At 38.1% G+C, this 25,940-nt stretch overlaps 1 protein-coding gene and 1 pseudogene across 13 annotated transcripts in view; both read right to left on the bottom strand.

Annotated features, from left to right (window-relative positions):
• The window catches only part of RAVER2 (ribonucleoprotein, PTB binding 2), a 137,263-nt gene that overhangs the window by 30,693 nt on the left and 80,630 nt on the right, over nucleotides 1-25,940 (bottom strand). For all 13 annotated transcript variants that reach the window (XR_015160213.1, XR_015160210.1, XR_015160214.1 and 10 more), the window contains exons 10-11: nucleotides 19,845-19,956; nucleotides 17,874-18,010 (exon numbers count right to left, since the gene is read on the bottom strand). Coding sequence is in view for 7 of the 13 variants with exons in the window: in XM_086390392.1 (XP_086246518.1) it covers nucleotides 17,874-18,010; nucleotides 19,845-19,956 (249 nt within the window). In the remaining 6 variants the exon portion in view is untranslated. The remainder of the gene's footprint in view (nucleotides 1-17,873; nucleotides 18,011-19,844; nucleotides 19,957-25,940) is intronic.
• On the bottom strand, nucleotides 7,171-7,308 carry LOC147375529 (U2 spliceosomal RNA; annotated as a pseudogene).

Raw genomic sequence — 25,940 nt, 5'->3', positions numbered from 1 at the left:
CCTTTCTTATAGTTTCCAGTCCAGCCTTTAGACTTCATAACTAAAGAAGTAAGAATTAATTTGATTATCTTCTCTGCATTTAATATAGTTCACTTTTAAAGTTCTATTTAAACAATGTAATTCTTTTCCTAGTTGTTAAAAAATGTTTTAAAACCAACATGCTTCATTCTGTGACACTGTAGTTGTTGACTCACTCAGTCGTGTCCGACTCTCTGCAACCTCATGGACTGCGGCACGCCAGGCGTCCCTCTCCATCATCAACTTCCGGAGCTTGCTCAAACTCATGTCCGTTGACTCGGTGATGCCATCCAACCATCTCATCTTCTGTTGTCCCCTTCTCCTCCTCCTCCAATCTTGCCCATCATCAGAGTCTTTTCCAATGAGTCAGGTCTTTTCCAGTGAGTTGGCTCTTCACATGAGGTGGCCAAAGTATTGGAGCTTCAGCATCAGTCCTTCCAATGAATATTCAGGTTTCCTTTAGGATTGACTGGTTTGATCTCCTTGCTATCCAAGGGACTCTCAAGAGTAACAATAAAATGTTTCTTTTTTGTATATATATATGCAGATGTGTTCAATTTTCATGTTCCTTTTTGCCTCTCAGCCACTTGCCTTTCTTTATGAGTACTTTAAGTCTTAACTGTGAATGTAAAGACTGATCCTCCAGGGCTTCCATGGTGGCTCAGTGGTGGAGAATCCACCTGCCCATGCAGGAGACACAGGTTCAATCCCTGGTCCAGGAAGATTCCACATGCTGCAGAGCAACTAAGCCCATGCTCCACACCAGAGCCTGTGTTCCAGAGCCCGGGAGTCACAGCCACTGAATCCCGTCCACCTAAAGCCCATGATGCTCCACAACGAGAAGCCCACACACAGCAAAAAAGGTACTATACTACATTTCAGTTCGGTTGCTCAGTCATGTCCTACTCTTTGCGACCCATGGACAGCAGCCCACTGGCTTCCCTGTCCCTCACCAACTCCAGGAGCATGCTCAAACTCATGTCCATTGAATTGGTGAAGCCATCCAACCATCTCATCCCGTCGTCCCCTACTCCTCTTGCCTTCAATCTTTCCCAGCATCAGGGTCCTTTCCAGTAAGTCAGTTCTTCCCATTAGGTGGTCAAAGTATTGGAGCTTCAGCTCCAGCTTCAGTCTTTAAAAAGAATAGTCAGGACTGAGTTCCTTTAGTATTGTCTGGTTTGATCTCCTTGCTGTCCAAGGGATTCTCAAGTCTCCAAGGGACTCTAACACCACAGTTCAAAAGTATCAATTCTTTGGTGCTCAGCTTTCTTCACAGTCCAACTCTTACCTCCATACATGACCATTGGAAAAACCATAGCTTTGATGCACAGACCTCTTGTCAATAAAGTAAATTTCTCTGCTTTTTAATATGCTGTCCAGGTTGGTCATAGCTTTTCTTCCAAGGAGCAAGCATCTTTTAATTTCATGGCTGCAGTCATCATCTGCAGTGATTCTGGAGCCCAAGAAAATAAAGTTTGTCACTGTTTCCATTGTTTCCCCATCTATTTGCCATGAAGTAATAGGACCGGATGCCATAATCCTAGTTGTCTGAATGTTGAGCTTTAAGCCAACATTTTCACTCTCGTCTTTCACTTTCATCAAGAGGCTCTTTTGTTCCTCTTCACTTTCTGCCACAAGGGTGGTATCATCTGTGTATCTGAAGTTATTGATATTTCTCCCTGCCATCCTGATTCCAACTTGTGCTTCATTCACCCCAGCATTTCGCATGATGTACTCTGCATATAAATTAAATAAGCAGGGTGACGATACACAGCCTTGTTGTACTCCTTTCCCAATTTAGAACCAGTCCTTGAACTATCCATGTCTAGTTCTAACTGTTGCTTCTTGTCCTGCATACAGGTTTCTCAGGAGACAGGTCAGGTAGTCTGGTATTCTATTCTCTTAAAATTTTCCATGAGTTTGTTGTGAACCACACAGTCAAAAGCTTTAGTGTAGTCAATGAAGCAGATGTTTTTCTGAAATTCCCTTGCTTTTTCAATGATCCAACAGATGTTGGCAATTTTATCTCTGGTTCCTTTGCCTTTTCTAAATCCAGCTTGAATGTCTGGAAGTTCACAGTTCACATACTGTTGAACTCTGGCTTGGAGAATTTTGAGCATTACTTTGCTAGCGTGTGAGATGAGTGCAATTGTGCAGTAGTTTGAGCATTTTTTGGCATTGCCTTTCTTTGGGATTGGAATGAAAACTGACCTTTTCCAGTCCTATGGCCACTGCTGAGTTTTCCACATTTGCTGACATATTGAGTGCAGCACTTTAATAGCATCATCTTTCAGGATTTGAAATAGCTCAACTGGAATTCCATCACCTCCACTAGCTTTGTTCATAGTGATACTTCTAAGGTCCACATGAGTTTGCACTCCAGGATGTCTGGCTCTAGGTAAGTGATCACATCATCGTGGTTGTCTAGGTCATTAAGATCTTTTTTGTATATTTCTTCTGTGTATTCTTGCTACCACTTCTTAATATCTTCTGCTTCTGTTAGTTCCATACCATTTCTGTCCTTGACTGTGTTTGTCTTTGCATGAAATGTTCCCTTGGTATCTCTAATTTCCTTGAAGAGATTGCTAGTCTTTCCCATACTATTGTTTTTCTCTATTTCTTTGCATTGATCACTTAGGAAGGCTTTCTTATCTGTGTCTGCTATTCTTTGGAACTCTGCATTCAGATGGATGTATCTTTCCTTTTCACCTTTGCTATTTGCTTCTCTTCTTTTCCCAGCTATTTGTAAGGCCTCCTCAGACAACCATTTTGACTTTTTGCATTTCTTCTTCTTGGGGATGGTTTTGATCACTGCCTCCTGTACAATGTTACAAGCCTCCATCCATAGTTCTTCAGGCAATCTATCTATCAGCTCTAATCTCTTGAATCTATTTGTTACTTTCACTTTATAATCATAAGGGATTTGATTCAGGTCATACCTGAATGGTTTAGTGGTTTTCCCTACTTTCTTCAATTTAAGTTGCAATAAGGAGTTCATGATCTGAGCCACAGTCAGTTCCTGATCTTGTTTTTGCTAACTGTATAGAGCTTCTCCATCTTTGGCTACAAAGAATATAATCAATCTGATTTCGGTGTTGACCATCTGGTGATGTCCATGTGTAGAGTCGTCTCTTGTGTTGTTGGAAGACAGTGTTTGCTATGACCAGTGCATTCTCTTGGCAAAACTCGTTAGCCTTTGCCCTGATTCATTTTGTACTCCAAGGCCAAACTTGCCTGTTACTGCAGGCATCTCTTGACCTACTACTTTTACATTATAGTTCCCTATGATGAAAGGATATTTTTTTTGGTGTTAGTTCTAGAAGGGCTTGTAGGTCTTCACAGAACTGTTCACCTTCAGTTTCTTCGCCATTAGTGGCCAGGGCATATGATACCATGATACTATGTTTACTACGATACTGAATGGTTTGCCTTGGGAATGAACAGATACCATCCTGTCGTTTTTGAGACTGCATCCAAGTACTGCATTTCGGACTCTTATTGACTATGAGGACTTTTCCATTTCTTCTAAGGGATTCTTGCCCACAGTAGTAGATATAATGGTCATCTGAATTAAATTCACCTACATTTAATGAAGCGAAATTTGATCACCACCTAATCAGTTTCAGTATATCAAATTGTACAAGTTATATATTTTAGGTATAAGTATATTTAAAAAGCATTTTAAAAAAATCAAACATTAAACATTAAAATCCCTTGAAAATTTAGACTAACATATAGAATAGCAATTCAAACCTCTCTTTAGATTTATTCATATGTATACTCTTCTTTTGCTGACTTTTTCAAACACTTAAAAGACTGTTTTATTAAAAAAAAGATTTTAAAGTTATGATAGTAACTTTACATTTCAACAACTTGCTTTCCTTAATTCTAATTTTTAGCAAAAATCATTTTTAATGTACTTTCCAAGTTACTATCTTGGGCTAATATAATCTGTGGTTCAGTAATTTCTGTTTAAAGTAGGTTGAGGTTTTTAAAAATACTTCATAATGTTAGTGTTTGTCACACAATTCTGACCTATCACATTGCACAAAACATGTTTTGTCAAGTCTCTGCATCATCTGCCCATTAGAGGGCAGCATTAGGCTCTACATGAAAGGACAAAACATCGCCAGGCCTTTTTGCTCAGTTTTTTGTTTTTGTTTCCTCTTCCCTCATCACACCATCTCATCATACATTCTGTAGTGAACTCCCTACAACAGGTGGTCAGATTCCTGGCAGGAAATATCCCTGTAACCAAGGGCAACAGGAGAGTACAACATGCAAGTAAATGGTGCCATCCTAATTCAGGGCACACCAGCATGGCAAGGGTTAAACGAGAACCCAAAACCACAACTTAGAAAGACATGAAATAGTTGTTATTTTTTATGTTATTAGAACTAATGACTATGTCAAACAAAAGCTGCTTAAGAGGCATGTTACCTATATTCCTAATAAGAATCTTATTTACAGATTATAATTAGATATTAGATTTAGGTGTTTGAAAAATATTTAATAAATCAGCTCAAAGGCTTCTCCTTTGAGAAGAAGAGTGGCTCCTCTCAACTGTCTGACACAGATGTACCTATTTATCTCCACCTCAGAACCTGACTTTCCAAACTTCACTGGTACTTTCAAACTAACAGGACTATATAGCTGACTATAATTATCACTGTGAGAGTGTGCAAAACAAACTTTTAAACTATTCTATTTCTGATTTTCTCAACAACAGTTGAAACAGTTAAGAATTGTAATTGTTGAAAAAACAGATAACTGTAGCTCAGTGGTAATTCTCATTAATTATTATGATCAACTACAGAATTGGGAGGAGTGGCCCATTTTAAACTGGCTTCTAATTAACTAGATCTTGAATAATTGATTTAATTCATTTATCATCAGATAATTTTAAGATCTCTAAAATAATAAATGGAAATTCTTTCCTCTATTTAGTACAGTTAAGGCTTGAGTTTTAAAATTAGGGTCCAATATTTGTTGATTCAAGAGTTAGATCTGGTAGACAGAGTGACTGAAGAACTATGGACAGAGGTTTGTGACATTGTAAAAGAGGCGGTGACCAAAACCATCCCAAAGAAAAAGAAATGCAAGAAGGCAAAATGGTTGTCTGAGGAGGCATTCGAAATAGCCAAGAAAAGAAATGAAGCAAAAGGCAAGGGAGAAAGGGAAAGATATACGTAATTGAATGCAGAGTTCCAGAAAATAGCAAGGAGAGATAAGAAAGTCTTAAGTGAACAATGCAAAGAAATAGAGAAAAACAACAGAATGGGAAAGACTAGAGATCTCTTCAAGAAAACTGGAGATATCAAAGGGACATTTCATTATAGGCAAGATAAAAGACAGAAATGGTAAGGACCTAACAGAAGCAGAAGATATTAAGATGTGGCCAGGACATATATAACAGCTATGCAAAAAAGGTCTTAAATAACCCAGATAGTATGGTCACTTACCTAGAGGCAGACAACATGGAGAGTAAAGTTAAGAGGACCTTAGGAAGCGTTATTATGAACAAAGTTAGTGGAGGTGATGGAATTGCAGTTGAGCTATTTCAAATCCTAAAAGATGATGTTGTTAAAGTGCTGCATTCAATATGCTAGTAAATACAGAAAACTCAGCAGTGGCCATGGGACTGGAAAAGCTCAGTTTTCATTCCAATCCCAAAGAAAGGCAATGTCAAAGAATGCTCAAACCATGGTACAATTGTGCTCATTTCACATGCTAGCAAGGTAATGCTCAAAATCCTTCAAGCTAGGCTGCAGCAGTATGTGAACCAAGAACTACCAGATGTTCATGCTGGATTTAAATAAGGCAGTGGAACCAGAGATCAAATTGCCAACATCAACTGGATCATAGAAAAAACAAGGGAATTCCAGAAAAACACCTACTTCTGCTTCATTGACTAAAGTTTTGACTGTGTGATCACAACAAACTGGAAAATTCTTCAAGAGATGGGAATACCAGACCACTTTACCTGTCTCCTGAAAAACCTGTATGTGAGTTAAGAAGCAACAGTAAGAACTGGACATGGAACAATGAACAGGTTCCAAATTGAATAAGAAGTACAACAAGCTGTATGCTGTCACCGTGCTTATTTAACTTCTATGCAGAGTACATCTTGTGAAACACAGGCCTAGATGAATCACAAGCTGGAATCAAGATTGCCAGGAGTAATGTCAACAACTTCACATATGCAGATGATACCACTCTAATGGGCAGAAAGCAGAGGAACTAAAGAGCCTCTTGATGAGGGTGAAAGAGGAGAGTGAAAAAGCTGGCTTAAAACTCAACATTCAAAAGCCTAAGATCATGACATCTGCTTCCATCACTTCATGGCAAATAGATGGGGAAAAAGTGGAAGCACTGACAGAGTTTATATTCTTGGGCTCCAAAATCACTGCAGATGGTGACTGCAGCCATGAAATTAAAAGACGCTTGCTCCTTCAAAGGAAAGCTATGACAAACCAGACAGCATATTAAAAAGCAGAGACACTACTTTAGCAACAAAGGTCTGCATAGTCAGAGCTATGGTTTTTCCAGTAGTCATGTATGGATGTAAGAGTTAGACCATATAGAAGGCTGAGCACCAAAGAATTGAAGCTTTTGAACTGTGATGTTGGAGAACTCTTGAGAGTCCCTTGGACAGCAAGGAGATCAAACCAGTCAATACTAAAGGAAATCATCCCTGAATGTTCATTGGAAGGACCGATGCTGAAGCTGAAGCTCTAATAACTTTGGCCATCTGATGTAAGAACCAACTGATTGGAAAAGACCTTGATGCTGGGAAAGATTGAAGGTCGGAGAAATAGGGAGTGACAGAGGATGAGATGACTGGAAGGCATTACTGACTCAATGGACATGAGTTTGAGCAAACTCTGGGAGACAGTGAAGGACATGGAAGCCTGGCATGCTACAGTCTAAGGGGTCACAAAGAGTTGGACACGACTGAGCGACTGAACTGAACTGAACAGATTAATTTGGGAGGAAGAACTGATATCATACCAGTATTAAGTCTTTCAATTCATGAATGTGGTATAGCACTCCACTCATAGGCATCTTCTTTACTTTCTCTCAGCACTGTTCTCTAGTTATCATTGCAGAGAGGTTATAAATCTTCTCTTAATTTATTATTATGTATTTCATGTTTGGTGCTATTATAAATGGAAAATTTTTAAAAACTTTATTTTCCAATTGTTGCTGCTAGTACACAGGAATACAGTTCATTTTTGCATACTACACTTGATACTACACTTGATCTTAGCCAAAAGGCTGAGAAGCGATCGCCGGCTGCTACAGACCACGTGGCAGAAGCACGCCCACTGCCACGGACCCCGCAGAAGCATGGCCACGAGGAGCTACCCCACGCCCGAGGTCAGAGCGGCAGCCGAGAGGAGCAACCCCACACCCGAGGTTAGGGCGGGGGTCGAGAGGAGCAATCCCACACCTGACGTCAGGAGAGTGGCCAAGAGGAGCAATCCCACATCCAAGAGGCGGTGGCTGCGCTGGCGCTGGCGCAGGAGGGTGGAGAGGAGCTACTCCACATTCAAGGTCAGGAGGGGTGGCGGTGAGGAGATACCCCTAGACCAAGGTAAGGAGCAGCGGCTGCGCTTTGCTGGAGCAGCTGTGAAGAGATACCCCACGTCAAAGGTAAGAGAAACCCAAGTAAGACGGTAGGTGTTGCAAGAGGGCATCAGAGGGCAGACACACTGAAACCATAATCACAGAAAACTAGTCAATCTGATCACATGGACCACAGCCTTGTCTAACTCAATGAAACTAAGCCATGCCGTGTGGGGCCACCCAAGACGGACAGGTCATGGTGAAGAAGGCTGACAGAATGTGGTCCACTGAAGAAGGGAATGGCAAACCACTTCAGTATTCTTGCCTTGAGAACCCCATGAACAGTATGAAAAGGCAAAATGATAGGATACTGAAAGAGGAACTCCCCAGGTCGGTAGGTGCCCAATATGCTACTGGAGATCAGTGGAGAAATAACTCCAGAAAGAATGAAAGGATGGAGCCAAAGCAAAAGCAATACCCAGTTGTGGATGTGACTTGTGATAGAAGCAAGGTCCGATGCTGTAAAGAGCAATCTTGCATAGGAACCTGGAATGTTAGGTCCATGAATCAAGGCAAACTAGAAGTGGTCAAACAGGAGATGGCAAGAGTGAACATCAACATTCTAGGAATCAGAGAACTAAAAAGGACTGGAATGGGTGAATTTAACTCAGATGACCATTATATCTACTACTGTGGGCAAGAATCCCTTAGAAGAAATGGAGTAGCCATCATGGTCAACAAAAGAGTCCAAAATGCAGTACTTGGATGCAATCTCAAAAATGAAAGAATGATCTCTGTTCGTTTCCAAGGCAAACCATTCACTATCACAGCAATCCAAGTCTATGACCCAACCAGTAACGCTGAAGAAGCTGAAGTTGAACGGTTCTATGAAGACCTACAAGACCTTTTAGAACTAACACCCCAAAAAGATGTCCTTTTCATTATAGGGGACTGGAATGCAAAAGTAGGAAGTCAAGAAACACCTGGAGTAACAGGCAAATTTGGCCTTGGAATATGGAATGAAGCAGGGCAAAGGCTAATAGAGTTTTGCCAAGAGAACACACTGGTCATAGCAAACACCCTCTTCCAACAACACAAGAGAAGACTCTACACTGGACATCACCAGATGGTCAACACCGAAATCAGATGGATTATATTCTTTGCAGCCAAAGATGGAGAAGCTCTATACAGTTAGCAAAAACAAGACCAGGAGCTGACTGTGGCTCAGATCGTGAATTCCTTATTGCCAAATTCAGACTTAAATTGAAGAAAGTAGGGAAAACCACTAGACATTCAGGTATGACCTAAGTCAAATTCCTTATGATTATACAGTGGAAGTGAGAAATAGATTTAAGGGACTAGAACTGACAGAGTGCCTGATGAGCTATGGACAGAGGTTCATGACATTGTACAGGAGACAGGAATCAAGACCATCCCCATGGAAAAGAAATACAAAAAAGCAAAATGGCTGTCTGGGGAAGGCTTACAAATAGCTGTGAAAGGAAAAGAAGCGAAAAGCAAGGGAGAAAAGGAAAGATATAAGCATCTGAATGCAGAATTCCAAAGAATAGCAAGAAGAGATAAGAAAGCCTTCCTCAGCGATCAATGCAAAGAAATAGAGGACAACAACAGAATGGGAAAGACTAGAGATCTCTTCAAGAAAATTAGAGATACCAAGGGAACATTTCATGCAAAGATGGGCTCGATAAAGGACAGAAATGGTATGGAACTAATAGAAGCTGAAGATATCAAGAAGAGGTGGCAAGAATACACAGAAGAACTGTACAAAAAAGATCTTCACGACAAAGATAATCACGATGGTGTGATCACTCACCTAGAGCCAGACATCCTGGAATGTGAAGTCAAGTGGGCCTTAGAAAGCATCACTACGAACAAAGCTAGTGGAGGTGATGGAATTCCAGTTGAGCTTTTTCAAATCCTGAAAGATGATGCTGTGAAAGTGCTACACTCAACATGCCAGCAAATTTGGAAAACTCAGCAGTGGCCGCAGGACAGGAAAACGTCAGTTTTCATTCCAATCCCAAAGAAAGGCAATGCCAAAGAATGCTCTAACTATGGCACTGTTGCTGCTGCTACTGCTAAGTCGCTTCAGTCATCTCCAACTCTGTGCGACCCCATAGACGGAAGCCCACCAGGCTCGCCCGTCCCTGGGATTCCAGGCAAGAACACTGGAGTGGGTTGCCATTTCCTTCTCCAATTCATGAAAGTGAAAAGTGAAAGTGAAGTCGCTCAGTCGTGTCCGACTCCCAGCGACCCCATGGACTGCAGCCCATCAGGCTCCTCCATTCATGGGATTTTCCAGGCCAGAGTGCTGGAGTGGGGTGCCACTGCCTTCTCCAACTATGGCACAATTGCACTCATCTCATAGGCTAGTAAAGTAATGCTCAAAATTCTCCAAGCCAGGCTTCAGCAATACATGAACCATGAACTTCCTGATGTTCAAGCTGGTTTTAGAAAAGGCAGAGGAACCAGAGATCAAATTGCCAACATCTGCTGGATCATGGAAAAAGCAAGAGAGTTCCAGAAAAACATCTAGTTCTGCTTTATTGACTATGCCAAAGCCTTTGACTGTGTGGATCACAATAAACTGGAAAATTCTGAAAGTGATGGGAATACCAGACCACCTGACCCGCCTCTTGAGAAACCTATATGCAGGGCAGGAAGCAACAGTTAGAACTGGACATGGAACAACAGACTGGTTCCAGATAGGAAATGGAGTCCGTCAAGGCTGTATATTGTCACCCTGCTTATTTAACTTAAATGCAGAGTACATCATGAGAAATGCTGGGCTGGAAGAAGCACAAGCTGGAATCAAGATTGCTGGGAGAAATATCAATAACCTCAGGTATGCAGATGACGCCACCCTTATGGCAGAAACTAAAAAGGAAACTAAACTAAACTAAACTAAAAAGGAACTGAAAAGCCTCTTGTTGAAAGTGAAAGAGGACAGTGAAAAGTTGGCTTAAAGCTCAGCATTCAGAAAACTAAGATCATGGCATCTGGTCCCATCACTTCATGGCAAATAGATGGGAAAACAGTGAAAACAGTGTCAGGTTTTATTTTGGGGGGTTTCAAAATCACTGCATATGGTGATTGCAGCCATGAAATTAAAAGACGCTTGCTCCTTGGAAGGAAAGTTATGACCAACCTAGATGGCATATTCAAAAGCAGAGACATTACTTTGCCAACAAAGGTCCATCTAGTCAAGGCTATGGTTTTTCCTGTGGTCATGTATGGATGTGAGAGTTGGGACTGTGAAGAAGGCTGAGAGCCAAAGAATTGATGCTTTTGAACTGTGGTGTTGGAGAAGACTCTTGAGAGTCCCTTGGACTGCAAGGAGATCCAACCAGTCCATTCTAAAGGAGATCAGTCCTGGGTGTTCATTGGAAGTACTGATGCTAAAGCTGAAACTCCAGTACTTTGGCCACCTGATGTGAAGAGTTGATTCATTGGAAAAGATTCTGATGCTGGGAGGGATTGGGGGCAGGAGGAGAAGGGGACGACAGAGGATGAGATGGCTGGATGGCATCACTGACTCGATGGACGTGAGTCTGAGTGAACTCCGGGAGTTGGTGAAGGACAGGGAGGCCTGGAGTGCTGCGATTCATGGGGTCACAAAGAGCCGGACACGACTGAGCGACTGAACTGAACTGAACTTTGCATACTGCCCTTTTACCTTGTGACTTTGAAAAGTTTACTTCTTATATTTAGTGGTTGCTTTTTAGCTACTTATGGATTTTTCGTGTAAACAGTCATGTCATATACAAAGAAAGACATTTTTACTTTTCCTTTCCTATTTCATATATATTTTTATTTGTTTCATTGACTAAAAGCTCCAAGTTTATATTGTTGAATAGAAGTGGTAAAAGTGTAGTCTTGGGTTTCTCTGGTGGCTCAAAGGTAAAGAATCCGTCTGCCAATGCAAGAGACATGGGTTCAATCCCTGATCTGAGAAGATCTCACATGTTGTGGTGCAACTAAGCCCATGTGCCACAACTATTAAGCCTGTGCTCTACAGCCAGGGAGCCAGAACTACGAGTCCATGTGCTGACGCTACTGAAGTCCATGCGCCCTAGAGCCTCCTGTGCTCCGCAACAAGAGAAGCCACCTCAATGAGAAGCCTGTGTGCTGCAACTAGAGAGAGTAGCCCCTGCTCGCTGCAACTAGAGTAAAGCCCACACAGCCAAAAGTAAAAGCAAATAAAATTATTAAAAAGTATACAGTCTTGCCTATTCTGACAATCTCTTTACTTTAATTGGAGCATGTAGTTAATTTTTACTTTATCATTCATTCAAGGTTTGCTACTTAGCTATTTGTTTTCTATTCATCCTGTTTTGTTTTTTTTTTTTCTTCTTTCCTGACATTTTTTTGGGCTTGATCAAATGTTCTTAGAATTCCATTATAATTCAACTGTTGACATTTTAGGTATACTTTTTGAATTTTTAAATGTTTGCTCTATGGATTACAATATACATTCATTAACTTACCACACTCCACTGAAGAGTTAATATTTTTCTACTTCAGGTAAAATGTAATTACCCTGTAAACAATTTCATTCACCTCATACTGTCCTTTGTAGTACTGTTGTCAAATATGTTATATCTACATACATTACAAGCCCCATCATGCAATGTTACAATTTTGTTTTTAATTAACTTTAATAAAGATAAAACATATAGTCTTTTTTCTTTACCCAAATATTTGGTGGTGGTTTAGTCACTAAGTCGAGTCCAACTCCTGCGACCCCACGGACTGCCAGGCCCCTCTGCCCGTGGTATTGTCTAGCTGAGAATACTGGAGTGGGTTACCATTTCCTTCTCCAGGGGATCTTCCCGACCCAGGAATCAAACCCAGGTCTCTTGCATTGCAGGCAGATTCTTTACTGACTGAGCTACAAGAGAAGTCCTACCCATATATTTATCAGTTGTTTAATGAGAATTATAATCAATGAGGGGCAATCTAGTGGTTAGAAGACAAAGATGCTGCTAAGCATCCTACAACATACGGTATTGGCCCACTGAAACAAAGAATTATCCAGCGCACAATGTCAATAGGGCCAAAGCTGAGAAACTGTCTTAAAATGTATTATTTTTATCTGGTTGATAACTTCTTTATAGCTTTGGTTTTCAGTGTATTAACTGATATACCAACATAATATTGATTTTTTGTTTCCACTTTGTTTCCACTTATTCTGCTTTGCAGGGAGGTCTCTGCCTCTGTTAAATTTGTACTTTTTTAAAACCTGAACGTGAGAAATTTTTTAGCATGATTTTTTCAAATATTTTATGCCCAATTATCTTTCTTCTGTCCTTCTGGGACTCAATTACACTTATTTTAGATTGTCCCTTACACTTATTATATTGTCCCTTAGGTCCATAAGGATTTGGTTTTCATCCTCTCTCTGTTCTTCAGACTGAATTATTTCTTTTGATTTGTCTTTATCTTAATTGAACCTTTTTTTTTTTTTCTTCCTCCAAACTTCTGCTAAGCCTATACAGTGCATATTTTTTGGTGGATACTGTACTTTAAAGTTTCTATTGTTTAAGTTTATATTTCTTCCTGAAAGTCTCCATCTGTTCATTTTTACCTATTCCCCTTAAGTCCTCTGTTTTTAACTTTGTAAAAACAAAATCTTATTAAACACCAGGATAAAGAATCAATTAAAAAAACAGCTCAAAAAGGATTAACTTGTACCTTGTTCAAGAGATAAATCTTGCAAAACATAAGGTTCCAATGTGGGTGTGCATTTGCTCATAAGATGGTGGCTTTTTGTTATTTAGTCATTAAGTTGTGTTTGACTCTTTGACGACCCATGCACTGCAGCCTGCCAGGCTCCTCCATCCATGGGATTTCCCAAGCAAGAATACTGGAATGGGTTGCCATTTCCTTCTCCAAGTTCTGTTTATTATAGTTATTTTAAGTTAGTCTTTCCTACTAACACTAACTTCTGGGTCATCTTGGGGTCAGTTTCTATAAATTGCTTATCCTCCTAATCATGGGTCATGTTTTCTTATTTTTTCAACTTTCTAATTATTTTTGGTTATTAAATATTGTGGATGATATACTTGTAGATATTATGGATTATATCATCTTACTCTGAAGGTTGCTAATTTTTATTGAGAAAGAGTCAACTTTTTTTATTATATTTATTTATTTTAATTGGAGGCTAATTACTTTACAATACTGTAGTGGTTTTTGTCATACATTGACATGAATCAACCATGGGTGTACATGTGTTCCCCATCCTGAACCCCCCACCCCACCTCCCTCCCCATCCCATCCCTCAGGGTCATCCCAGTGCACCAGCCCTGAGCACCCTGTCTCATGCATCAAACCTGGACTAGCGATCTATTTCACATATGGTGATATACATCTTTTAATGCTATTCTCTCAGATTATCCCACCCTTGCCTTCTCCCACAGAGTCCAAAAGTCTGTTCTTTACATCTGTGTTGATAAAGAGTCAACTTTTATGAAATCAAACTTCAAATCACCTCCTCTGTTCTGGAAAGGAGTTACATCTCTTCACAGCTCTTTAGCCTTCCATCTGTTGTTTGCTGCCAAGGTCCCCTGGAGTCTCCCCCACACAAAGTTCAAGAGTCACTCAAGTGTATTTGGACTGAACTTACATAGAGATTTTTCTGTGATTTCCCCCTCACTTTCCAGCCTTGCTAACAGTTCTGAACTCTGTTCTCTGACTCCATAAGCTGGTAAGGCTGTATCTTTCTGTATAGACTGGCAATAAGGTGGGGTGGTACTAGGCAAAAAGTCACAGAAACATAAATTTCATCCAATACAGTTTTCCTCTTTCAAGGAACAGCTCTTCTTCAGTCTCTGCCTGCTTTTGATTATTCTTCAGAGCCTTCAAATATTTTTGTTTCATATTTGATACAACTTTAATATCTGCAAGAAGGATAATCCAATACCAGTAATTTCACCAATACTGGAATTCCAATTATAATATTTAAATGTGATAGTTTTATTGCAAATAAAGATTATTATAGCCATATATATCTTGACATAGTCATCTCTTTAAATGTGATAGCTTCATTGGAAATAAAAATTATTATAGCAACATATATCTCAACATAGCCATCTCTCCTACTCCTTATGCACAGCTGCCAGTACAAAGCAAACAATCAGTTTCTACATGACACTACTTCCATGCCTGAATAAGATTTTCCATAGTATAATGAAAATAATGAGGGTTTTGGAACCAGAGAAATCCTTTACTAGCTGCATAAACTTGAAAGATGATATACCCTTTTATGCTTTCCCACTTATATTATGAAAGTGGTCATTTAAAAATCACAAGGTCGTTAAGAAGATCAAATGTTTATATTACAAAGCATATAGTAAATGTTAAAAACAAATCTTGGTTCCTTTCCCTTGGACCTTTTCCTCCATTCAAACAGTGAAAACACAGGGAATTCCTAAAACATGACAATCTTTTATTACTAGAAATGCAAATCAAAACTAAAATGAGGTACCACCTGACACCAGTCAGAATGGCCATCATCAAAAAATCTACAAACAATAAATGCTGGAGAGGATGTGGAGAAAAGGGAATCCTCCTATGCTGTTGGTAGGAATGCAAACTGACACAACCATTATGAAGAACAGTATGGAGAATACCTAAAAAAGTAGGAATAAATCTACCTTATGGCCCGGCAATCCCACTACTGGGTATATATCCTGAAAAAGCCTCAATTCTAAAAGACACAAGTACTCCAAATGTTCAATGCAGCTCTATTTACAACAGCCAGGACATGGAAGCAACCTAGATGTCCCTTGACAGATGAATGGATAAAGAAGATGTGGTACATATACACAATGGACTATTACTCAGCCATAAAAAAGAATGCATTTGAGCCAGTTCTATTGAGATGGATTAACCTAGAGCCTGTTATACAGAGTGAAGTCATAAAGAGAAAAACAAATATCATATACTAATGCATATATATGGAATCTAGAAAAATGGTACTAATGAATCTATCTGCAGGGAAGGAATGGAGACACAGATGTAAAGAGTGGACATGTGGATACAGTTGTGGAAGGAGACAGCAGGATTTATGCAGAAAGTAGCATTGACATATAAACACTATCATGTGCAAAGCAGATGGCTGGTGAGAAGCTGCTAGGTAACACAGGGAGCCCAGCCTGATGCTCTGTAAAGACCTAGAGGGGTGAGATAGGCGAGTGGAGGGAGGCTCTAGAAGGAGGGGATATATGTATAATTGTGGCCGATTCGTGTTGTTATATGGCAGAAACCAACACAGTATTGTAAAGCAATTTTCCTCCAACTGAAAAATAAATTTTAAAAAATGACCATTTTTTACTAGCTATTCAGTTAGTAACAGTTAATTAAGTTTAAGTTATAAGGATGAAAGAACACAAGGAGAGAGAACAAATCTCACTTTATGAACAAGCATGAGACAGCAGGGACTGTCCAAAGAGACACTGAGTCCAGGCAGGATCCACATCTCCACAGTTTCTCTGGTTAAGCAAGAGCACAGGGAGGAGGAAGGCTGGCAACACAGAGGCATCTTTATCACAGAATTTCTCCGTGAGTAAATGGGAAAGGTCTTTCTTTCTACGGATATAAGTGTGCAATAAAACACAATAATCTAACAAGCAAACCTGCTATTTAGAAAAGCAACACAGGTTTCAAAACTGAAATAAATGAAAAGGTAAATATGAAAAATAACTTTCAAAAATTAAATCACACATTTAACTAAATTTTAAAAAACTTATTGTGGTTCTTGTTTGTGAAAGTAAATTTTGTTCCTTATAAAAAACCCAAAAAGTTAGAATTGTATAGGACTATATTTTATAATTTTTAAAGATTAATAAATTATGAAAATTTATCATGCATTTATATATAGATTTACATGATTTTTAATATATGCATTATAGTTCCTGATATAAATATGACAATTTTTTTCTTCAGTCTGCAGACTATTGGGATTTTAGGTTATTTATAATTTTCAAAACTATAAATTATTCATAGATGATTTTACACACCTCTGATGATTTCTTGCCTTTGTCACTTGTAAATATAATCAGCATACAATTAATATCCTTACCTAAGCATTACTTAAAACGTTAACAAATAAGGGAACAAAGATGAAGCCTTATGAAGCACAGAAGAGGATGCATTCCAGACTGCATCAATTCATTATTGTTCCTTAAATATAGGTATGTTGCCATCTAATTGCATCATCTTCCGATTCATATTTCTCCATCTTTTCCACAAGCATATAGGAGACTTTATTATATCCAGCTTCACTATTTCTACAGAATTCATTTGACCTGTGTTTCTAGTATCCTATCACAAAAACATATTCAGACATCAACTCTTCTAAGTGAATTTGTATAGGTTTTCTTTTCTAAGTTTATTAGAGACCAACACAGTTGTTCTAAAGAAAGCAAAGTGTAAGTATTGCTCCCATAGACAGGAGAGAGCTGAGGAGGTAACTGCTGTGAGAAATAAGAAAGAATCAGAATTGTTAGTTTTTAAGACTCTTGTTATTACATAAGGTCATATAGTATACATGATTATACATTCTGAGTGTTAAAACCACTAAGAATAAGCTGAAGGAGAAAAGCCCGAAAATAAAAATGAACATATTTAAGTAATGACACGGTGTGTCTTTTGAATGTAATATTTTAATGTTTTTGACTGTTTTAATAGTCAAAATAGTGCTAGTCATAGTCATTTAATAGTCATAACAGTGCTAGTTATGATCATGTATCCACATCCATAAGCAGTGAATAAGAACAGAGGTATTTCCTTAGGTTTCTTAGTCAGGTCTACACCGGTGTAAACCAGAGGTCAGCAGAATTGTTCTGTAAAGAGCCAGATAGTAAATATCTAATCTCGTGGGCCACATAGTCTCTGCTGTAACTACTCAACTCTGACATTGTAGCACAACAGTATCATAGAGAACATGCAAACAAATGGATGTGGATGTATCCCAATAAAACTTTATTTTAAAACAACAGGTTGTGATTGTGGGCTGGATTGGCCCTGCAGTTCGCTGTCCACTAGTGTAAACAATGTGAACAAATGTCTAGGGCAAAATCATACTTAGCAATCTTCTGAACATGTCCTACAGCTACATACAGTGGGCAAGAAATACTGCATAAATCAGTGCAACTTTACTGCCTTATGACGTTACAAGAATCACAGTTTCATATACAGTGAATTCAGTATATAGTTGAAGCAATTGTTCTATATATCATCAAAACCTGAGAATGAGGTACCTGTGCATAATCACCAAAAGGCTGAGAATAAGCAATGCACTTCTCCAATGTGTGTTGTGATTCATTTCCCTGAGAGATTGTATCCAGAATGTTGCTTGCAATTCCAGTCTTCTGCACAGTGGTTTTACTTGCAGGGGCTTAAGGCAAAATCAATATATAAATTTTAGTTAGCTTGTTTTATTAATAATTACAGAGTACAAAACCCATTAATTCAGCATATTCTCAAGTAGAACACAAATTTTAGTTTGCCAGTAAAGATCTACATTTATTATTCTTGTGTGTGTGCTAAGTTGCTTCAGTTGTGTCTGACTCTGTGTGCCCTAAGGACTGCATTCCACCAGGCTCCTCTGTCTATGGGATTCTCCAGGCAAGAACACTGGAGTGGGTTGCTGTTTCCTCCTCCAGGGAATCTTCCCGACCCAGGGTCAAATTGGCAGGCAGGTTCTTTACCACTAGTGCCACCTGGGAAGCCCTTTATTATTCCTAGGGGAAAATATATATACAGTATATGATATTATCTAGTTTGTTTAAAACAACTAAAAATGGAAACCTGCTCTATGAGTAATAATCTTGATGGAAACATTTAAAAAGTATACATCTAATCTCTAAAGTGAGGCATTCAAAATGTAAATTAACCATTCTTATTAATGCAACAGTTGAAACCATCAAATTTTAGACTAGATAAAAATAGAGTAGGCATACCAGAAGCCTACTTCCTTGGTGGCTCAGATGATAAAGAATCTGCCCGCCATGCAGGAGACCAGAGTTTAATACCTGGGTTGAGAAGATACCCCGGGGAAGGGAATGTCAACTCACTCCAGTATTCTTGCCTGGGAAATCCCATGGACAGAGGAGCCTGGCAGGCTACAGTCTATGGGGTCACAAAGACTCAGACATGACTGAGTGACTAACTCTTTCTTTCTTTCATACCAGAAGCACATTAAATTCTTTCTGGCTTTAAAAAATTATAAATTAATGGTTAGGTTCAAGAGGATACTTCATAAAATACAAAGAATGTATATTAAAAACAAAATTCATCTTTCATCTCTTTTCATCCAATTTTATTCTCTTTCCCAGAAGTAACAGCTTAGTATTTTCTCAGATTTAACTTTATGCATTTACACATTCAAGTACATGCATAAAAGAATACATAGCTTTAAATAAACAAATGGAATCAATCTATGAACACATTTGTTTCTTGTATTCAACAATTTGCTTTAGAGATCATTTAATATTAGTATATGTAGTGCTTCCTCAACTATATATTTCACTTTATGACAAACTATTTAATCATTCCCCTATTGATGACCATTAAGGCACTTTCCAGTTTTTCATTATTGAAAACCAATGCTGCAGTGAATATCTTAGTGCCTAGAAAACAACACATTTGTGATTTTTTCCTTAAAATTATATTTGAATTAATAGTTTTAATTTACTAATTGAAGGCATTAGGAGGTCCTTTAAAAATGCAAATGAGAATTCCACTTCTGCCGATTATTAGTAACTAATATATTGAGAGTATTTGGCAAATACACTCAATATATTAGATAATGCAGAAGATTGAACTTCATATTTTAGAAATATGATTCTATATGTGTTATAAAGAATTATAGCACTGCCAAATAATTCCTTTATCCAATTATTTTCAATCATGATTCCATTATAACTCATAATGGAATCACAATGTAATCATAATTTATAATGGAATCAATTATGCAATTCAATTATGAATCAAGCAATTCAATAAACATATGTTTAAGAAAATATTACGAAAGATGTTTTCCTTAAATAAAATAGAATGTACTTTAAAAGCTTTAATTATTCTTTCAATTTAAGGACTAAGGTCATAACTTAGACTTTAGCTGGTCAACAGGCATTATTTGCTTTCATTAAGTTAAAAATTAAAGTAAAATTCATTATGAAAAGTATTCAGTACAACTCCAAAATACTAATAGTGAGCTTCTCACTTACATGATAAGCACACACTGGGCAACACACTTGCCAAGTTCAAGTATGGATTTTTACTGAGCCGAATTTCTTTTGGTGGCTCTCCCAAGAGTGAAGTCTGATTCTTAGAGGCAGCCTATTTATCAAAAAAAGAGAGTGAGTGCTTAATGAGAGGTAAAAGAAAATTAAAATGCATGCGAGGTTTGGGCAATAAACCAGTGCGCGCTTGGCAAAAAAAAAAAAAAAGAAAATTAAGATGCAGAAAGTGTAGAGAAATACTTATTCTTCAATAAATGTGGTTTAGTGTAACAAAAATTTGTGAAACAATGTTTAAAGCTATAAATTTATGAAATAGTTATGGATACTGATTAAAATGATCCATTTCACCTGCTACTATTTTTCCAATTAGTTTTTTAAAAAACCATTCTAGAACCATAGAACTTTAGAACTGAAAGAGAACTAAAGGTCATCTTGTACAACCTTCTTATTTGAATCAGGAGAGAATTCATGCTCACAAGAAGAAACAAATCCCACACCTTATTTCTAGATCCCACAAGTTCCAACTAAGACTCAGTGCAGCCAAATAAATAAATATTAATAAATATTTTTTAAAATTACAAAATATTGCTGAAAGAAACTAAAGACATAAATAAAAGAACATCCTATTTTCATGTATTAGATTTAATATTGTTAAAATTTCAATACAAACCAAAGGGATCTACAAATTCAATATAACCAACCCCTATCAAAATTCTAACTTTTGTGGGCAGAAATAGAAAATTCAATCCTAAAACTGACATGAAATATCAAAGGACTCCAAACAGTAAAAATAATATTGAAAAAGATGAATGAGAATGGAAGGCTCATATTTTTTAAATTTTGAACTTATAACACAGCTGTAGTAATTGCAATAGTATGATACTAGCATAAAGACAGACATATAAACCAAAGGATTCGGATAGCAAGCTCAGAAATAAATTACTGTATATATGATAAAATGATTTTCCATGAGTGTCAGAACTATACAGTGAGGCAGTCTTTTCAACAAAAATGGGTAAACTACATATCCACATAAAAGAATGAAGTGGATCTTCACCAAACACCATATATAAAAATTAACTCAAAATGGATCAAAGACCTAACAGTAGGAGCTAAAACTAAAAATCTTAAAAGAAAAACTTAGGTAAAAAGCTTCATAATACTAGATTTGTCAACCATTTCTTAGAGATGAAAAAACAGAAGCCAAAAAAAAAAAAAAGATCATATGTTGGGCCACAAAACAAATCTTAACAAATTTAAGAGTACTGAAATCATATCAAGGGTTGTTCTGACAACCAATTCAGAGATATGTACAAATTTAATAACATACTCTTGAACAACCAATAAGCCAAAGAAGAAATCAAAGGAGACATCAAAAAGCATCTTGAGACAAATGAAAATGGAAACACCACAAATCAAAACTTATGCAACGCAGAAAAAGCAGCTTTAAAGATAAGTTTATGGCAATAAATGTCTACATGAAGAAAAAAGAAAGATCTCAGAGAAACAATCTAAATTTACACCTCAAGTTACTAGTAAAAGAACAAATTATGCCCAAAATTAGCAGAAAAAGGAAATAATAAAGATCAGAACAGAAATAAATGAAATAGCCCTATAAAGACAGATCAATGAAATTAAGTGCAGATATTTTGAAAAGATATACAAAATAGACACATTTGGCTACACTAACCAAGAGAAAGAGAGGACTCAAGTAAATATCATTGACTCCTGAACAAGAGTTTGAATTGTGCAGGTTCACACATGGATTTCTTAAAAGCAAACATAATACCTATATTTTCATTTTACAGATCTTTGAATTAACTAAGCATGGGGAAGTTTGTGTTCAATTAGAGATCACAACATGTGTAATCAAAAAGGGTCCCTGAGGGACCTCCCTGGTGGTCCAGTGGTCAACAATCTGTCTGCCAATGCAGGGGACACGGGTTCAATCCCTGGTCCAGGAACTTAGATCCCACATGCTGTGGGACAACTAAGCTCATGCCCACAACTACTGAGCCTGCATGCTGTAACTGCTCAGCTTATATGCCCTAGAGCCCGTGCTCAGCCACAAGAGTAGCTTCCACAATGAGAAGCTTGCATACTGCAACCAGGGAGCAGCCCCTGCTCACACAACTAGAGAAAGCCCATTACAGCAACGAAGAGCCCGTGCACCACAACAAAGACCCAGCACAACCAAAAATTTTTTGTAAAAGAAATTAAAAATATTTTTAATTAAAAAAAAAAAAGAGTCCTGATTCTATCCAAACTGTTTCAGTTACATGGATTTTTGAGTGCTTGGCTGTCACTACTCCTAACCGCTTTGTCAAGGGTCAACTGCAGTTACAAATGGAAGACGAGACATTAAAACTACAGATACCACAGAAATACAAAGGACCATAAGCAATTATTACCAACAAATACATGCCAACCTAAGGGGAAAAGTGGATAAATTTCCAGAAACATACAAGGTACCAAGACTGAATCAAGAAGAAACAGAAAATATGAACAGACCAATAATGAGTAAGGAGTAATCAAATACCTGACAACAAGGAAGAGCCCAGGACCAAGTGGTTTCACTCGTGAATTGTACCAAAGATTTAAAGAAGAATTAACATCAATCCTTATGAAACTCTTCCCAAAACTGAAGAGGAAAGAATACCTCCTAATCTATTTTATAAGGCCAGCATTGCTCTCAAACCAAAGCTATACACAAACATTACAAGAAAAGAAAAACACAGGCCAATATCCCTGATGAACACATATACAAAAATCCTCAACACAGTACTAGCAGTCCTGAATGAAATACTAGCAACCTGAATTAAACAACACATTAAAAGGGTTGTACACCATGATCAAGTGGGATTTATCCCTGGGACACAATAATGGTTCAACACAGGCTAATCAATAAATGTGATACACCACATAAACATAATAAAGGATAAAACCATATGACTGTCTTAATAGATATAAAAAATATACTGGACAAAATTCACATCATTTCATGATCAAAAGTTTGAACAAATTGAGCATCAGTTCAGTTCAGTCACTCAGTCTCATCTGGCTCTTTGCGACCCCATGAATTGCAGCACGCCAAGCCTCCCTGTCCATCACCAACGCCTGGAGTTTACCCAAACTCATGTCCATCAAGTCGGTGATGCCATCCAGCCATCTCATCCTCTGTCATCCCCATCTCCTCCTGCCCCCAATCCCTCCCAGCATCAGGGTCTTTTCCAATGAGTCAACTCTTCCCATGAGGTGGCCAAAGTATTGGAGTTTCAGCTTCAGCATCAGTCCTTCCAATGAACACCCAGGACTGATCTCCTTTAGAATGGACTGGTTGGATCTCCTTGCAGTCCAAGGGACTCTCAAGAGTCTTCTCCAACACCACAGTTCGAAAGCATCAATTCTTTGGTGCTCAGCTTTCTTCACAGTTCAACTCTCACATCCATACACGACCACTGGAAAAACCATAGCCTTGACTAGATGGATCTTTGCTGGCAAAGTAATGTCTCTGCTTTTTAATATGCTATCTAGGTTGGTCATCACTTTCCTTCCAAGGAGTAAGCGTCTTTTAATTTCATGGCTGCAATCACCATCTGCAGTGATTTTGGAGCCCAAAAAGATAAAGTCTGACACTGTTTCCACTGTTTCCCCATCTATTTCCCATGAAGTGATGGGTCGAGATGCCATGATCTTGGTTTTCTGAATGTTGTGCCTTAAGCCAACTTTTTCACTCTCCTCTTTCACTTTCATCAAGAGGCTTTTGAGTTCCTCTTCACTTTCTGCCATAACGTGGTGTCATCTGCATACCTGAGATTATTGATATTTCTCCCGGCAATCTTGATTCCAGCTTGTGCTGCTTCCAGCCCAGCGTTTCTCATGATGTACTCTGCATATAAGTTAAATAAGCAGGGTGACAATATACAGCCTTGGCGTACTCCTTTTCCTATTTGGAACCAGTCTGTTGTTCCATGTCCTGTTCTAACTGTTGCTTCCTGACCTCCATATAGGTTTCTCAAGAGGCAGGTCAAGTGGTCTGGTATTCCCGTCTCTTTCAGAATTTTCTACAGTTTATTGTGATCCACACAGTCAAAGGATTTGGCATAGTCAATAAAGCAGAACTAGATGTTTTTCTGGAACTCTTTCGCTTTTCCCATGATCCAGCAGATGTTGGCAATTTGATCTCTGGTTCCTCTGCCTTTTCTAAAACCAGCTTGAACATCTGGAATTTCATGGTTCACGTATTGCTGAAGCCTGGCTTGGAGAATTTTGAGCATTACCTTACTAGCGTGTGAGATGAATGCAACTGTGTGGTAGTTTGAGCATTCTTTGACATTGCCTTTCTTTGGGATTGGAATGAAAACTGACCTTTTCCAGCATAGAGAAATCTATATACCTCAACATAATAAAAGCTATATATAAAGGACAACTCCACAGTTAACATGATAGCTTTTCCTCTAAGATCAAGAACATGACAAGTATGCCCACTTTTACTACTTTTAGTCACCACAGTATTAGAAGTCTGCCAGAATAATTTTGTAAGAACAAGGAAATAAAAGGCATCTAAATCAAAAAGGAAGGAATTAAACCATCTCTGTTGGCATCCATCGCATTTCTATATACTAACAATGAACTATTCAAAAAGAAATTATGAAAACAATGCTAGTTATAATACCACCAAAAAGAGTAAAATACTTTGGAATAAATTTAGCCAAGGAGGTGAAAGATCTATACTGCAAACTATATGACTTTGATGAAAGAAATTGAAAGTTACACAAATAACTGGAAAGATATCTTGGATTTACAGATTGGAAGAATTAATATTGTTAAAATGCCCACACTGCCCAAAGTGATCTACAAATTCAAAGCAATCCCTGTCAGGATTTCGATGACACTTTTCACAGAAATAGAACAAACAATCCTAAAATTTATGTGGAACTTCAAAAGGTCCTGATTTGCCAACACAATCTTGAGGAAAAATTCAAAGCTGGCAGGATCATGCTTCCTGTTTCCAAACTATATTACAAAACTATAGTCATCAAACAGTATGGTACATACATAAAAACAGACATACTGAATTATGAAAAAAATAGAGCCCAGAAATAAAGCCACATATATGTGGTCAACTAGCATTTGAAATGGGCACCAAGAACACACATGGGTAAAGGATACTCTCTTTAATAAATGGTGTTGGGGAAACTGCATGTCAATATGGAAAAAAAATGACTCTGGATCCTGATCTTACACAATACACAAAAATGTACTCAAACTGGATTAAAGACTTAAAAATAAGACCTGAATGCATAAAACTACAAGAAATTATAGAGGAAAAGCTACTTGACATTGGTCTTAGTAATCATTTTTTAATATCATTTTACGGTACCAAAGTATAGACAACAAAAGCAGAACTAAGCAAGAGCTAAAAAGCTAAACCGGCATACTACAGTCCATGGGGTTGCAGAGTCAGACACGACTTAGTGACTGAACAAAAAACTAAAGAGTTTCTCTACAGCAAAGGAAACAACAAGACTAAAAGGTTAACAGGAGAACATATTTGCAAACCATATACAGGAACTCAATAGCAAAGAATCTGAGTAGACATTTTTGTAAAGAAGATATACAGGTGACCAATATGCATATGAAGAGGCTTTTAACATCACTAATCACTGGAGAAATGCAAATTCAAAACCACAATGAGAGACGATGTTGGTGAGGATGTAGAGAAACCAAAACCCTCATGCTTTGAGGGTGAAACATAAAATGGTACAGCTGCTATGGAAAATAGAATGGCAGTTCCTCAAAAAATTAGAAAAGATCTTGATGCTGGGAAAGATTGACGGCAGGAGGAGAAGGGGATGACAGAGGATAACTGACTTGGACATGAGTTTGACCAAGCCCCAGGAGTTGGTGATGGACAGGGAAACTTGGCGTGCTGCAGTCCATGGGGTCACCAAGGATCAGACACAACTGAACGAATGAACTAAACTGATATTCCATGTGATTCCCCTAATTCCACTTCTGGGTAAATACCCCAAAGAACTGAAAACAGACTCAAACAGATATTTATATACTAATGTTCAT

Source organism: Bos grunniens, chromosome 3 (genome assembly GCF_055505025.1).
Source record: "Bos grunniens cultivar Pamir isolate PY7600 chromosome 3, Bosgru_T2T1.0, whole genome shotgun sequence".
NCBI lineage: Eukaryota > Metazoa > Chordata > Mammalia > Artiodactyla > Bovidae > Bos > Bos grunniens.
Note: the sequence above shows the minus strand (reverse complement) of the source record. Positions and strands in the feature narration are given on the sequence as shown.